General features: G+C 29.8%; 2 protein-coding genes across 2 annotated transcripts in view; one reads left to right on the plus strand and one right to left on the minus strand.

Annotated features, from left to right (window-relative positions):
* LOC127282261 (GPI mannosyltransferase 2) overlaps positions 1-16317 on the minus strand; it is a 104189-nt gene that overhangs the window by 75339 nt on the left and 12533 nt on the right. The window lies entirely within an intron of this gene.
* LOC127282268 (uncharacterized) lies at positions 13-2695 on the plus strand. The gene is made up of 4 exons (XM_051306443.1): positions 13-154; positions 1291-1374; positions 1473-1525; positions 2639-2695. The coding sequence occupies exons 1-4, from the start codon at positions 28-30 to the stop codon at positions 2693-2695; spliced, it is 321 nt and encodes a 106-aa protein (XP_051162400.1). The 5' UTR covers positions 13-27.

Genomic DNA, 16317 nt, shown 5'->3' on the forward strand with positions numbered 1-16317 from the left:
GTTTATAATTTTTTCTTTTTATTATAGATGCCGAAAGAATATAAATATTCATCGTCTTCTGATGATGAATCAGTGGAATTCTTAAAAAAACAAATTAAAAAATACAAATCCATGCTCAAAGCAGAAAAATTAAATGGGAGTTCTTCAAAAACTCGTAAGTATATATCCTATATAAGAAATCTCTAAACGATAATAGATATCCTTGGGATGTCCTATGGATATCAAAAGGATCTCTTAAGGATATCCAAAAAACCGGCGGTTTAGATATCCTTTGGATATCCACAGGATATCTTCTGGATATCTCTATAGAATTTCATAAATGTCCTCCAGATATCCCATAGATATCGTCAGGATATCCCACAGATATCATCAGGATATTCCATAGATATGGTCAGGATATCCCACAGATATTTTCAGGATATTCTCAGTATATCTTCTGGATGTCAAAAAGATATTCTCAGGATACTGTTTTAAAAGTCATTATGAGACTACGAGTGAGAATATTCTATGAATTAAATTTTATATAAATAAAATAAAATGCGATTTGTTTTTCGCGAAAGATGTTTAATTTGAAAAATTATTAACTAATTTTTTTCTCATTCGTGATTCATTCCTTTATTCATATGCTTAATATTGTCAGAAAATAAATTGTCTTTAAACAATATAAATTCTTCCCCGCAAATAACGAATAACTATTAATATTAATTATACATTAAGTGCATGAGTTTATTTAAAAACTTTGAAAAATGCGTTTTAAATCTTCATTTAAAATAAATTAGAAGCTCTTAAGATTTTTGTATTTATTATACTATTATTCATTATATTAGCTTAACAATTTTAACCTTTAAAAATATATGTTGAGATATTAAATATCCCGTGAATATCCCACGGACATCCTGAGGATATCCCATGGATATCCTACGATATAATATCCAATAGATATTTTGTGTATGTCTTAGGGATATCCTGTGGATATCCTATGGATGTCCTGTTGATGTCCCACAGACCGGCGGTTTGGATATCCTATGGATATCCCAAAATATCCTGCGGAAACTTCTAGGATATCGACCATTGATATGGATATCCTAGGGATATCCTTTTGTTATGAGGGTTATATTTGATCGAATTTTCATTTCTCAGAAAATTTATTTTAAATTAAAAATAATAATAAAAATTATAAATCTTAATGGAAAAGTCATAAAATTGTTGCTTCGTAATTTGTTCGATACTTTTTTACATAATAAAATACTTATTAATTTTCATATTTTTCTTAATTATATATATTTTCAGATGATAACCAATCAGAGGAGGAGGTGGAACCTCTAAAAATAAACAAAAAAACACCTCGACGTAAACAAATAGAGGCATATGAAGGTAATTAAAAAAATTTAAGATACTTGTAAAATATAATCCAATAATGTATTATACGGATAAATATGTTGCATTTAATAATTTTTAAATTTATATTTCAGAGCTGAAGAATTTAATAAAAAAAAATGAAACCTTCGAGCTGATCCAGGAGACGGCAAAGCAGATTTCGGAATATAAAAAAAAAATTGACATATTATATATAAAAAAAAATCATGGGAGGAGGGTCAAAAATTTAAAAAAAAATTGCTGAATTTGAAAAAAAAACTATTATAAAAATGTCAATTTTAGTGAATAAAAATTTTTTTATTAAAAATTACAAATTAATTTTTTTTGTCCGCCATCTTCTATCAGCCATTTTTATTTTTTTAATGTCAAATTTGAATTTAACAACCTCATACAAGGAAAGAAATCTTGTTAGAATATTTAATAAAACTGAATAGAATTTTTGATATTTTTCTTTTTCAATTACGAAGGATGTAATATTTTTTTCATACAAATTGTTTAAAAAGAAACAACTTTTCCAAATAAAATTTTTGAAAATAACCTGTTCTTCAGTATAAACAATTAGGTTTTATGTAAATTTTTTCAATTTTCCCGCCATCTATCGCTAATTGTTTAAAATTTTGGGGGGGTCCGAAGGTTGTAATATTTTTTTTCATACAAATTGTTTAAAAAGAAACAACTTTTCCAAATAAAATTTTTGAAAATAACCTGTTCTTCAGTATAAACAATTAGGTTTTATGTAAATTTTTTCAATTTTCCCGCCATCTATCGCTAATTGTTTAAAATTTTGGGGGGGTCCGAAGGTTGTAATATTTTTTTTCATACAAATTGTTTAAAAAGAAACAAATTGTTTATTTGTTATTTTTTTATATGAAGCTGTTCTTATTAAGTAATTAATTAATTAATTGAAAGTTATTTCTTTACACATTCTTGGTTATGTTTTATGTCTATTATGATATGTCAATTTTTTAATTTTTTCGTGTTATTAGCTTTTAATAATGTTGTAATAAGTATTATTTAATAAATAAAAGTGTTTATACATATATTTATTATATTTTAACTTGATTTTTAGTCTATTACAGTGTGCGGGAGATTTCGTTCATTTGAACGTTCGTATCTTCAAGCACATTATATTTCATTATAATTTAAAAAAGAAGATTAAATTTCATAAGAGTTTTTTTTAACACATTTTTTAAAAATATTTAATTTATAAAATTATTATATTAAATGTTTAATTTTTATAAAATTATTTTATTATTTATAGGGTCCAGTAATTCATCCTCCGATGGTATCTAAGGAGAATGTTGCGAAGACGCCTTAACGGACAAGATGGGGTCCATTGCTGGACAATCCAGCATCGGCAGTGGCAGTTCAAGCAGAAAGATTATCATCAGCGTGATCATCATCATCATCGGGGCGACAAGTTCCACCGCCACCAAAGAGGTCACGCAATGCCGTGGCTGCAGCGGCTGCTGCTGCATCCTATGCGGCTATCCCATTGGGGAGGCGGAATATAATACTTCCATGGGTTCGGAAGAGAACCGAACCCAAAAAAAATTGTGGGAAAAAGTAATTTAAAAAATATGTTTTTTATATTATATTATTAACAATTTTTTTCTTTTTTTATTTAATACCCTCTTCAAATTATTTATTATATGTAATAATATTTAAATAAATATCATAGGATAAATCGATACATTACCAAGCTATTGTAAAAAGATCAATGGGCAAATCAATAACATTCTACTTTACCACTTTGCATTAATGTTACACTACATTTTCTAGAAGATAGCGCCACTGTAGTGAATCATAGGATAAATCGATACATTACTAAGCTATTTTAAAAAGATCAATAGGTAAATCAATAACATTCTACATTACCACTCTGCATTGATGTTATTAACATTTTCTAGGAGATGGCGCCACCTTCTACGCAGTGAATTTAAAATTTCAATTCTACATATGAGGCATTCTTTGTCAACTAAATCCCCATCTCTCCAAAATTGGTTTAGATATAAAAAATCGGACAAGGTCTTAAAAATTCTATAAAAATACATACTTTTTAATGCCGAGTGGCGTTATTCAAAATTCAAAATGGCGGATCCAATAGGGCGCCTAATTTTTAAAAAATTTATTGGATTCACTTGAAAATGGTTACTCGGGGGTGTTTGGGATCGCTGATTACGAATCCGATGTTAGTTTTCAAAAATTCAAAATGGCGGATCCAATATGTCGGACTTTTTTTAAAAAATCATTGGATTCGCTTAAAAATTGTTACACGGGGGTTTCTGGGGTCGCTGATTACGAATCCGGTGTTAGTTTTCAAAAATTCAAAATGGCGGATCCAATATGGCGGACTTTTTTTTAAAAAATCAATGTATTCACTTGAAAATTGTTAATCGGAGATTTTTGGAGTCGCTGATTACGAATCCGGTGTTAGTTTTCAAAAATTCAAAATGGCGGATCCAATATGGTGGACTGTTTTAAAAAATTATCGAATTTGCCTGAAAATCGTTACTTAAAAGAATTTAAGTCTCAATTTAAATTGAAATTTAAATATTATTTTTGCCCGTTTCACATCAAAAATATTATTATTATAATTATAATTATTATTATTATTATTATTATTATTAATATTAAATAATAATAATAATAATAATAAATATTATTATTCAAAAATATTCGTTTGACGGTTGAGCATTTTTCAGAAAACCGATTGATATCGGTTTTCCCCTCTTTGTTTCACGAATATCGCCTGATGCCCATATATGGACATATCGTCGGCACGTGCAACCGCGTGAGCCAATCAACGCGCAGCACGCGACTCAGCGCTCCCCACTATAGGCACCGAGCGAGCCTTAGTCAGGCGCTATTCTCCTTGGTCACTCCACTACTAGCCACCGCACGGTAGTCCGAAGTTTCTCATTTTCCTTTTTTCCATTTTAATTTTGGAAACTTCCCGAAGGGTCAAAAATTCCCTTTTTCCTATTTGTTGTTACCTTATTCGAAATAAATGGTATCACGTACTTCTGACCAAGATATGCAGAAAAAGTTTTTATTTCTACAGTTTTTTTTATTTCTATTCAAATTATTATTTTTTTAATATTGTTTTTTAATAGATTTAAGTACTAAAGCAATGTCAAACGTCAAGATAAGTACTCATTTGGATAGATGTTGCAATCCATACAACAAAGAAGGGCATAACGGTAAGGGATTGCGGTTTTTGTCCAAAAATCTAAATCGAAAGTTCCCAGATATTGTTGAAAATTCAAAAATTTGGTATGACTGCAGAAACTACAAAGTTCTATGTACTGATGACAATAAAATTATGGAGTGTAATCCAGATGAAACCCTTGATTCAATGGACATTTCATCTTCATCATCTATAAATCCTGATTCTTCAAAAGAAAGATCAGAACGAGAAATAGAACTTGAAGAGATGCTAGATGAGTTAAAAGAAAAGTTTTCTAGTTTAAATTTAAATGACCCACAGAGATTGGTAATTTTAACAATTGTCCCAACATCCTAGAGTATTAAAAAAATTGCGAGGGAATTTAGTTGCTCAAAAAGATTAACAAAAAAAGCAAAAGAATTGAAAGCTGCGAAGGGTATTCTAGCAGAAACAACTGCAAAAGTTGGCAAAAAATTGTCAGAAACAACAGTACAGAAAATAAATGAATTTTATCTAAGTGATTCTAATAGCCGAGTAATGCCTTGCGTAAAAGATGTTAAATCCATTAAAATTGACGGCAAACAGGTTCTTATGCAAAAACGTCTGTTGCTTTTAGATTTACGTGTTCTCCACTCGAAATATGAAGAATTGAATCCAAACTTTCCAGTCAGTTTCAGTAAATTTGCACAAATGCGCCCTCATTATTGTGTACTAATGGGAAGTAGTGGAACACATACTGTGTGTGTTTGTATCATTCACCAAAAGTGCATTCTGCTGTTTGATGCCATTGATTTTGAGAACCTGACAAAAGAATCAGAAAATCCAATTGTTACTTACAAAGATGGTTTGTCGCAAATAATGTGTAAAAACGCAACTACAGCTTGTCATCTTGATGAATGTAAAAATTGCCCAGGCAGCACATAATTATGCGATTATTTGAAAGAGTGTTTGCAAGATAATAATATTTTTCAAGTGGTATTTAGTCAGTGGACTGGAACTGACAGATGCACTTTAAACACACACACACACACACATAATGTCTTCCGAAGAATTTGTCGATGAATTATGTAGCAAACTCTCAGTTTTAAAGTCTCATTCATATATTTCAAAAAAGCAGGCGGATTATTTCGAATATCAAAAAACTCATATTCTTGACAAACAGGTACTTGTAACATTAGATTTCGGTGAAAATTATAAGTATGTGGCTCAAGATGCAGTTCAAGCTTTCCACTTTAACAATGACCAATGCACTGTGTTTACTGTAGTTTGCTATTTTAAAGCGAATTCTAAACTAGAACATAAGAGTTTTATTTTTCTATCTGATTCTACTCAACATGATACTTCTGCTGTGTACACAGTTCAACGTCTTTTGATACCTGAAATAAAGAAACTCTTCCCAGTTGAAAAAATTATTTATTTCAGTGACGGTGCTAAACAACATTTTAAAAATAAGTTTCAGATGCAAAATTTGATGAGCCATGAAAAAGATTTTGGTATTAAAGCTGACTGGCATTACCATGCAACCGCACATGGCAAGACTGCATGCGATGGTATTGGTGCTACATTTAAAGGAGAAGCAGCAAGAGCAAGTCTGCTTGTTAAACCCGTAGATGCTATTTTAACGGCTACAAAGCTTTATGATTGGGGTAAAACATTCTTTGACTCAATGTCTATTTTATTCTATAGTAAAGTAGAACACGAAAGAGTCAAAAGGTCGTTAAAGACATGGTTTGATTCTGCTCCTCCAGTTCCACAAATCCAAAAAAACCACTCGTTCACTGTGTTAAGTGAGAACAAGTTATTAATCAAACGGTTCTCAAGTGCTGCTGATGGTATTACGTTTAGTTATCCATTGTCCTAAAAAAATTCAATTAAAAAAAATTTTTTAATTTTAAAAAATTATTTATTTATTTGTTCAAAAAAATTATTAAAAACGAAAAAAAAATTAAAAAAAATAAAAATAAAAAAAAATAAAAAAAGAAAAATTACTTTCAAAGTGAAAAAAAACAAAAGTAATGTGGGCTTCATAAACTTAATATGTTGATAGTGTCAACCCTGTAAAACACAGGGACCTTTTACTTCAATTTTAAAATGAATGAAATAAATTTTTTTTAAAATCATCCGTTATTTTGAATTTTAAAAATCTAATATTAGATTCGTAATCATCGACCCCAAAAACCCCCGAGTAACAATTTTTAAGCGAATCCAATGATTTTTTAAAAAAAGTCCGACATATTGGATCCGCCATTTTGAATTTTTGAAAACTAACATCGGATTCGTAATCAGCGATCCCAAACACCCCCGAGTAACCATTTTCAAGTGAATCCAATAAATTTTTAAAAAATTAGGCGCCCTATTGGATCCGCCATTTTGAATTTTGAAAAACGCCACTCGGCATTAAAAAGTATTTATTTTTATAGAATTTTTAAGACCTTGTCCGATTTTTTATAACTAAAGCAATTTTGGAGGGATGGAGGGCTTCAGTTGACAAAGAATGCCTCATATGTGACGATCCATGAGCTGCTTTTCAGTTAAGTGGAGTTGCGTGCGCAAATATTAAGTATGTATTAAATAAAAGTGGGGGTATTGAGATTAAAATTTTACATTTGCTTATAAATAAAAATGGCGTTACCCCCTCTCCATAACCTACTAACTTCTAGAAATATCCTAATGTAGTTATTTTCCACCCAACTTGCGTGCGCATTCTTTCAATAGAGAGGGGTGATGCTTATTCTACGTTAAAGTGAAGATGCGTGCACAGTTTTTTTAAAGTGAGGGGGTGAAGAGAAGTGTGAGAGAAAGGAGAAGAGTGGAGCTGATGGAATATAATGCGGAGTACAAGTCTGGAGATCGCATAACTGTTACAGATATACTGAAGCAACAACATCAACAGCAGCCACAACATTAGCATCACTACTCCATCTTCTATAAGGTATATATATTCTACTTTAAATCCTTTTTTTTAACCTACTCCCCTCACAGGTTAATTTTAATTTTTATATTAAAACTTTCCATTTACTTCTGCTTACAGATATAAAAAGAAATCATGGATTTAGAAAAACTCAACGCTATTGGTCACATGGAAAGTTTCACATAAAAAAATTGTTTCTTTTCTTATTTTACCTTCATTATTATTAGTCTTAATACTAAGGGTATGGGTTCAAGTAATAAATAGGCGTTTTTTTATTTTTTAAAAACTAATAAATTAATTTATTCAGATAAAGTATTTAAAATTTATTATACATAAGATTCAGAATTTTCATAAAAATATTTTAAAGTAGTATGAGTACAATCAACTTCATCGACGCCATCTGATAAATTTCTCAGTTCATTCGATACATTCAGAAACCAATTTCGAAGAATCATAACATTGTTTACAGCACAATGGTTAGTTTGTGTAATATGATGCGTACATGTAGTTAACAATGATTCAGTTTTAATATTTTTAATCGTGGGACAGTCTATATCTTCTAAATTTTGTACATTTAACAAATATTTTTCTAACCACTGCTTTTTTCAACACCTTTCGTGTAGCTAGTTTTTGTACCTCGTAATGTTTCTTGTATAATAGTACGCAGTTCATCGTAAGATACACCTCCAGACATCCAGTGGATTCCATGATAATAATTGTTTGTTAGCCAGAGATTTTCACTTTTATAACGTTCAGGTAGTGAATTCCAAGCATATGGAGGTTCAAAGAGGTAAACTGAGCATCAGCTTCAAGAGGAAGTATAGCCAACTCTTTGAAAATGAAATCGTTGCAGGGTTTCTTGAAGCCTTGAACGTCTACGATGAACTCCATCCTGGAATAGAAATAATTTTGTGACGCTCCATGGTGAAAGGGACCTTAGCTACAAAAACATGAATTTCTAGTTATTGATGTAAATCCATAGATTAGGAGTTGCTCTTTCACATGAAAAATTCAAAAAAAATTTTAATTATTAGATTTCGTGTTATTATTAATTAAACATGGGCATGTTTTGGTTACGTGACGTCACCACAAGGCAGTATCAGAAATCCAGCCCCTCCACTTTTCACACAATCATACTCGCCTTGTGTATGTGATTCACTCGCTTCGTGCGACATCGGCTCTTTCAGTAGCGTAACTATACACTCAGAGCCCTAGGAAAGCCAATCATGGAGATTAGTTATTTAAATATTTATATTATTATTATATAATTTTTTTCTCTATTTTTCTTTTTGTTGTTTTTTACAATAAAATTTAATGCTTTTTAATAAAAAATATATCACTTACATTTCCAAAAAAAGCCGGTTTTCATTCGTGTTTTAATTCAAAAATTGGCGCGCATAATATTAAAGCCGAAGATGAACGAAGTAATCTCAGACGCGTCTGACTCACCGATGTACAAAATAGCAATGTAGTAGTAAGGTGGTGGGGCTGAATTCTGATGGAGCGCTCCAACCAATCACAACGCATCACTTTAAACGCGTTTTCTGTAAAATTTGTCTTTTGGAGCTAAGGTCCCTTTCACCGTGGAGCGTCACATTTTTATCCCAGGAACGTGAGTTATATACCTCTCAGTTCAACCCCCACTACTTTCATGAAATGAATATTTTGTGTGGCATCAGTTCCATCAGCATTAATCAACTTTCCAAAAATATGTAATACACTATTGCTTGGTAAAATAGATAAATCTTGATTTTGTACAATAATGCTAAGAAGCTCTTCCATTTTTCTTATAACAGCGACACAAAAAAAACAAGAAAAAATTTTCTCTTCTTTCTCTTCCTTAGTTTTGATTTCTGACTCGTAGACCTAGCTGCTTCAGGAATTGTCGACTCTGAGGTGTTAACACCTTGCGAACTGTATACAAACTGATCTTCGATGGACATGGTGTTTGAGTTTTATAACTACTTTAAACTTTTCAATTATAAACAATACCCATTACATTGATTTAATGTGTAAACGGATTGTTATTGTCTCTCCTCTAAAATTAACCAAAATACCGTTCTGATCTACTATACGCAGCTGAATGTTATGTATTGTCCTAACGGCGACTGGAAGGTAAATGATGTGTGCTGGAACTTCTACAATCTTATATCCCGGTGGAACAGTGAGGAAAAATTCATGTATAGTGTGGACTTTTTCACTATTTATATACGCTCCAGTGGTAATATTACATTCAATGCGTAGAGCATTCACTTTCAATATTTTTACAGGTAAATCAGAAGAATGTTTTACATTCGGTGGTAGTTTGCGAGCAGTGAATCCCAATAAACTAACAATAGAATCTTCAGGAGTAAAGTCAATAAAAAATATTTGATTTAATATAGCATTTTAATGTACTATTGTTGCACTCTATTGACAAATAATTTTTATGTTATTCGACGTTTTAAATATGCTTCTATATCTTTAATTTCACAACTACCTGTAGGTATAGTAATGTCAATATTATTTATATAAAATTTGTTGTAATTTTCATCAATGTTAGGAATTGAGTTATATGTAAATAGATCAACAAGACCAAGTGTATAATTTTTGTTAGGTGAAAGTTCAATAGGTGGGAAGTATAAAGCCTCTAGAACTGAAGACTTTCCCGTCAACGTTAAAGTAAAAGAGTCATTCATGTTGGACATCTACTTTTATACTGAAGATTATAATTATTTACATACTCTTATATAGATTAAAACTATTCTTAACGTTAAGTTGCTTACATAATAATTTAAGACATAAATGACCACATATAAATGTAGCAAAATTTTGATATCTCTCATGATTATATTTTATATAGCTACCAACACCTAGATAAACAATGAGATCCAATGGCGGTGAAAGATTTCCAAAACTATTAAAATATTCCATTTCATTGTTTATCTTTTTATATGCTACCCAATGTGTTCCAGGACCTTCTTTATCATCAAGATTAATTATTGCTGATTCACATTTATAAGGTCCTGTAATAGGTAATTCATTTCTCATGAAAACTCCACGAAATTTAGGTATTTTCATAAGTTTAGCATATTTAAGTAAATCATAGTCGGTTAGTGCGCGGTGAGGTAGCTTCAATATTAGTTTTTTTGAACGCTCTTTGTATATTTCAATCCATTTCCTTGATGCGGTTTAATACAAAGACCAAGTCCCTTACGATAGGGTTTCAAATATATATACCCTTTCCTATAGCAATAGCCTCCATTTTTTCATTATGTCGTTGAAATTCTGAAAGTTGTTTTTTAGCAGCATTAGCAGCATTAGCATCATTTACTGCTTGTACAGTACCACCAACTCCACCACTAAGTGCTCCTAAAGCACTAAGTCCGGCAAAAATTGGTATTAGTGGTAAACCCATCCCAAATTTAGATTTAGCTTTCATTATATTAGTTACAGCTAATGCAGCTGCTTTTTCACTAATTTTAGCGTCCTTGGAAATTACTCGTTCCCACGCCTTTTCAGCTAGTATTTTGTCTGCAGTATTTCTTACAGCCATGTCTTTATCTTTTGAATAGGCTATATCATGCTCCTTACAAGCTGTATCCAAGGAATTTATACCAGGATCCCCTCGTGCAAGACGTTTTGCCAACTTTGTTCCAGGTCCACAATATTAATAACCAGGAATATGACAGTCGAATGGTAATTTGTTAATTAAAGTATTGAGAAATCCTTGACCACTGCAAGAATTTTTCTTCACTTTATCGTGAGTAATCATTCCTCACTCGACAATGGTCTATAACCAACTAATTGAGGGCGACTATATAAGTGGGGTATTTATAGTTTTTTCATTAGTCAATTCTAAGATGCAGTTCAAGGTACAAGCTGTACAACTCCCGATTGCAAATGTGGATAACCTCATTGAAACTAAAGATAATGGGGTTAAACGACATGGAAGTTTATTTTCAAATAGTATTCGAGCAGCTTTTTGTGGACCATCAAATTGTGGAAAAACGAATGCACTTCTTTCTCTGATTATACATCCGAATGGTTTAGGATTTGAAAATATATATTTACATTCAAAGTCATTACAGCAACCGAAATATAAATTTTTGGAACAAGTACTTAGTAAAGTAGATGGTATCGAGTTCTTCCCATTCAGTGAACATGAACAAGTCGTTACAACTAAAGATGCAAAAACAAATTCAATTTTCATTTTTGATGATATCGCTTGTGAGAAGCAGGACAATGTTAAGGCGTTTTTTTGTATGGGGCGACATGTTAACGTCGATAGTTTTTATCTATGTCAAACATATGCTCATATTCCAAAACATATTGTTAGAGATAATATTAACTTGCTTGTGCTTTTCAAACAAGATGAAAGGAACCTCAAGCTTGTTTATAATGATCATGTGAATACAGATATGAGTTATACACAGTTTCGAGATTTATGTTTAGTATGTTGGAACTCTGACAAGTATGGATTTGTAGTTATTGATAAAGAGATAAATCTGAATGATGGAAGATATAGGAAGGGATTTGATTGCTTTATTCATTCAGTTATAAATATTAAGTATTTCAAGAGAATTACATTAGTTCAGTTTCAGACTTCCATAAATAAACATGTTTCGAAAGGAGCGAGAGACACTACATCAAATAGCTGCAGCAAGTGATGCTATACGTCGAAAACATCGTATTCTTAAAAGTTGTAGAGAGTCAGCTGAAAATATGTTGAAAGAAACCTTTCAACCATTAGTTACTCAGTTGGAAAAATTAGTGAATATATCTAAAAATCCTATAAAGATTGAAAATTTTCAAAACCATGTAAAGAAAGAAGAAGAAGAAGACTTTGAATCATCTTTTAAGACTGCCATTAGTAAAGATACACCTTTCAACACATCTATTTATAATGGTGATGTAGCGTTTTATGATCCTATTTCTGAAGAAGAAGACATCCAAAATTTAAAAAATGAAAATATAATTGATAAATTATCAAATCAAGAGAATCATAATATTATTGTTAATGAGCAAAATAATATACTTAATGATGCCTTTCATGAACAAGACATGTATAATATTAAAGAAGCAAGTAATGTGATTGATACTATGGAAGAAGAAGATTCTGATAAATTAACAAAGAAATTTCTACAAATGTTGGACAAAAGGTTCTTACATTAACCTAGTTGGGAAGAAAAAATATTCTAAAACGGATGGATTATTGGAACTCATATTCCGAAAAAAACCTGATCAGAAGTTAACAAATGCTAATGATTTCGTAAACTATAAAGAAATTCTACGTAGTACGAATGCATATAGAAAGAATTATAGTCCAAATAAACCTATTCGTAGTAATAACACTTTCAAATATACTAATGTTATTGCAAAACTTTTGCTCAAATCTGGATATTCTTACTCGAAGAGAAAAACTCAATTACCACAATTTATGATGGTGAAGAAACAATCATATGCAGACTACGTCTATTGGGATAATCCAAACGAGATTGTTGATCGTCTACGGTTACTTGTCGCATCAAAACAGGCTGTCAATTCAAGTCATAATAATGAAATTATGTCAATAATTGAAGAATTACGGGAAGCTCAAATTATATATTAAGAGTGAACTTGTAAAATCAAGATCATTTTTATATTGAATATTGTTCTATTCAGATCATTTTATTATACATCCTGGAACATGGATGATAAAAAGTTAAGAGTTGTGACAGAGTTACATAGGCAAGCTAGGATAAATAATCCATGTCGAAAAGTAGAAATGCGTGGAATTGATGAAACCTGGCAAGCAGATTTAGTTGAAATGATACCTTATTCAAAAGTTAATAAAGGTTTTAAATATATGCTTAGAGTTATAGATATATTTTCTAAGTATGCATGGGCTTTTCCTGTAAAAAGTAAAAGTGGAAAAGATGTTTCTGAAGCTATAGAATCTATACTTGTGAATGGACGTGTTGCTAAAAACTTGCATACTGATAAAGGGAAAGAATTTTATAATTCTGTATTTGAAAGTTTAATGAAATCATATAAAATTAAACTGTATTCAACTTATAATAATTTAAAAGCTTCAATTATTGAAAGATTTAACCGCACATTAAAAAACATGATGTGGTCACAGTTCAACTTACGAGGAAATTACAAATGGGAAGACATTTTACCATCTCTTGTTAAAAAGTATAATAACAATAAACATCGTACTATTGGAATGAAACCTACGGATGTCAGCAGAGAAGATGAAAAGAGACTGTTGAAACGCATATTCAAACAAAGGAAAATTTTACCTATGAAAGCAAAATTCAAAGTTGGTGATAAAGTGCGAGTTAGCAAGTATAAAAATGTTTTTGAAAAAGGATACACACCCAACTGGACAACGGAAATATTCACCATCATTCAAGTTAAATCAACGAATCCAGTAGTGGGATTACAAATAACGACAGCGCTACGTAGCGATTCAAAGCTACATTCACTTTAAAAAAATTTCTTGCTATCGGGTGACTAAAAAAATGGTATCATTTTGATAGATTTAGGTTGGTACAATTGTTTTTCTGTGAATTTTTTTTCTCATATTTGCTTTATTTTATAATTTAACAATTTTTTTTTAGAATCAAGAATGTATCAAATTCATAAGGATTTCCCACGATGAAGAAATGAAGCAATTTAAAGAAGTATCTAAAAGGCTGACAAATTTTTCAAGTGTAACACTTCAAATCTCAAAAGTTATAAAAAGGCAATTCGAGGCAACGATAATTATTAATATTATTATATTAACACTTTTATTTCCAATTTCTATCCTTACAAAAAATCAAGAAACTAATTCAACTTTATCAAATAATAATAAACTATTTACTCTTCTTTTTTATATTAATAATTAAATATTTATTGCATTTATATTTATTATCTTTTTCATAGGATTAAAAGTTTTTATTAGACATTGTCTAAAATGGGAAAAAAATTTAATTTAAAATATTTTGAAGATATAACCTCAGAAATAAAATTTTTGTTCTCACGCAAGGGTTCACTAAAAAAATGTACACGGCATTTTTTGTAAGTTAAAGAGTTTTTCAAAACATATAAATTTAAATTAATTTAATTTAAAAAATTTATCAATTTTTAAATTTAGGCTGGTAAAGAATATCCTAGTTTTAAATCTCATGCAATTATTATTTTTAATTCTTGAAATAAGATTAATTTTCTTAATTTTTATTTGTTAAATTAAATTAAAAAAATTTATTTACCTTTATAAATTATTTTAACATTAAACTAGATAATTTATTTTTAAAGTTATTTATTAAATTAATAGGTTATTTGCAATATTAAAGTATAATTTATTTCGTCACTAGTTAATTATTTTATTTGAAACTAACAGTTGGCAAACATGAAGTTAGAGAATTGATTCCACCTTCATGTTGTATTTGTTTGCTACGTAGATAAAATATTTTAGGAAATTGACATGAATTCAATGTCAATGTCCTTATTTAGAGGGGTTATGTTTATAGTTTCTTCTAAATTACCATCTTGCAGTTTAAGCTTTGAAGAAATTGTCAACGGTATTTTATTTTGGCCATGATTTGAAACAAATTTCACTAAAAATATGTAAGTTTTTAATTCTAAATAACGAAAAGCGCTACATAGCAACTAGTGCTATTAGTAATCCCACTGCAGTAACATACAAGCTAAAGGATTATCAAGATCAACCCATCGAAGGTGGTTTCTATGAAGAAGAAATTTCCAAAGTCAAATATTCAGATGTTTATCTTGTAGAAAAAGTTCTTAAAAATCGTCATAATAAAGTCTATGTAAAATGGCTTGGATTTGATAATTCTCACAATAGTTGGATAAATAAATCAGAAATGTAAAATTTTAAAAGTTAAAGTTAACTATTTAAAAAGTTAAAGTTAACTATTTGAAAAGTTAAAGTTAACTATTTGAAAAATTAAAGTTAACTTTTAGAAAAGTTAAAGTTAACTTTTGGAAAAGTTATATATAAAAAGCATGTAAATATTTGAAAAGTTAAAGTTAACTATTTGAAAAGTTAAAGTTAACTTTCTGAAAAGTTAAAAGAATGTTAGAAAAATATTGTAAGAATTTATTTATACTTAATAGAGCTATGTCAACGATTGTAATAATGTATATGAAGGTTTTATTAAATAAAGTAGACATAAAATTAATAACAATTTTCCATTTATTAATAATTTAATTGCACTTCTCCTTTCATTACAACTCTTTTTTCAATATGTACAATAAATATAAATAAATAAGAAATATAAACAATAAATATAAATAAATAAGAAATATGAACAATAAATATAAATAAATAAGAAATATGAACAATAAATATAAATAAATAAGAAATATAAACAATAAATATAAATAATTAAGAAATATACAATAAATATAAATAAATAAGAAATATATATATCAGAGTTGTAACATTTCCAAATCATCATCATCATCATCATCAATATCAACATTTGTAATATTACAATGTCCCCAAGCGAGAGTGTTTGTACTATTTTTTAATAAATATCTTTTATCGTCAAATGTACTTAAAGCTGTTTTAGTTTGTTTTAATGTGTGTACATTGTGTAATTTTAATCTTATGGAATACTGTGTTCTAGATTGAATTTGTATATTTTTAAGGCAGAACACACTCATCTTTCATGAGACCTAAGACTTTTTTGCTAGCTTGCGGAATGCCATATACATTATTAGCTGGGTAATAATATGTATCAAATTTGCAAATATCTACCTTCATATCAGAGTAGATAGGGTAAATGCACCAGTGGTGGATCAGGCACCAATAGTGGATCAACGGCGTTAAAAAGGTTAAAATAAGCTATTTCTAATTGAACTAAATGTTTCAATCGTTTAGGGG

The sequence above is a fragment of the Leptopilina boulardi genome, unplaced genomic scaffold, assembly GCF_019393585.1.
Source record: "Leptopilina boulardi isolate dan_hultmark-lab unplaced genomic scaffold, ZJU_Lbou_2.1 LbouV2_292, whole genome shotgun sequence".
NCBI classification, from domain to species: domain Eukaryota; kingdom Metazoa; phylum Arthropoda; class Insecta; order Hymenoptera; family Figitidae; genus Leptopilina; species Leptopilina boulardi.

Excerpts from the sequence above, each read along its gene's own strand:
- LOC127282268 (XM_051306443.1), top strand. The coding sequence starts at position 28 with ATGCCGAAAGAATATAAATATTCATCGTCTTCTGATGATGAATCAGTG. Across the intron at positions 155-1,290 it reads TGGGAGTTCTTCAAAAACTC|ATGATAACCAATCAGAGGAG; the intron begins GTAAGTATATAT and ends ATATATTTTCAG. Across the intron at positions 1,375-1,472 it reads ACAAATAGAGGCATATGAAG|AGCTGAAGAATTTAATAAAA; the intron begins GTAATTAAAAAA and ends TTTATATTTCAG.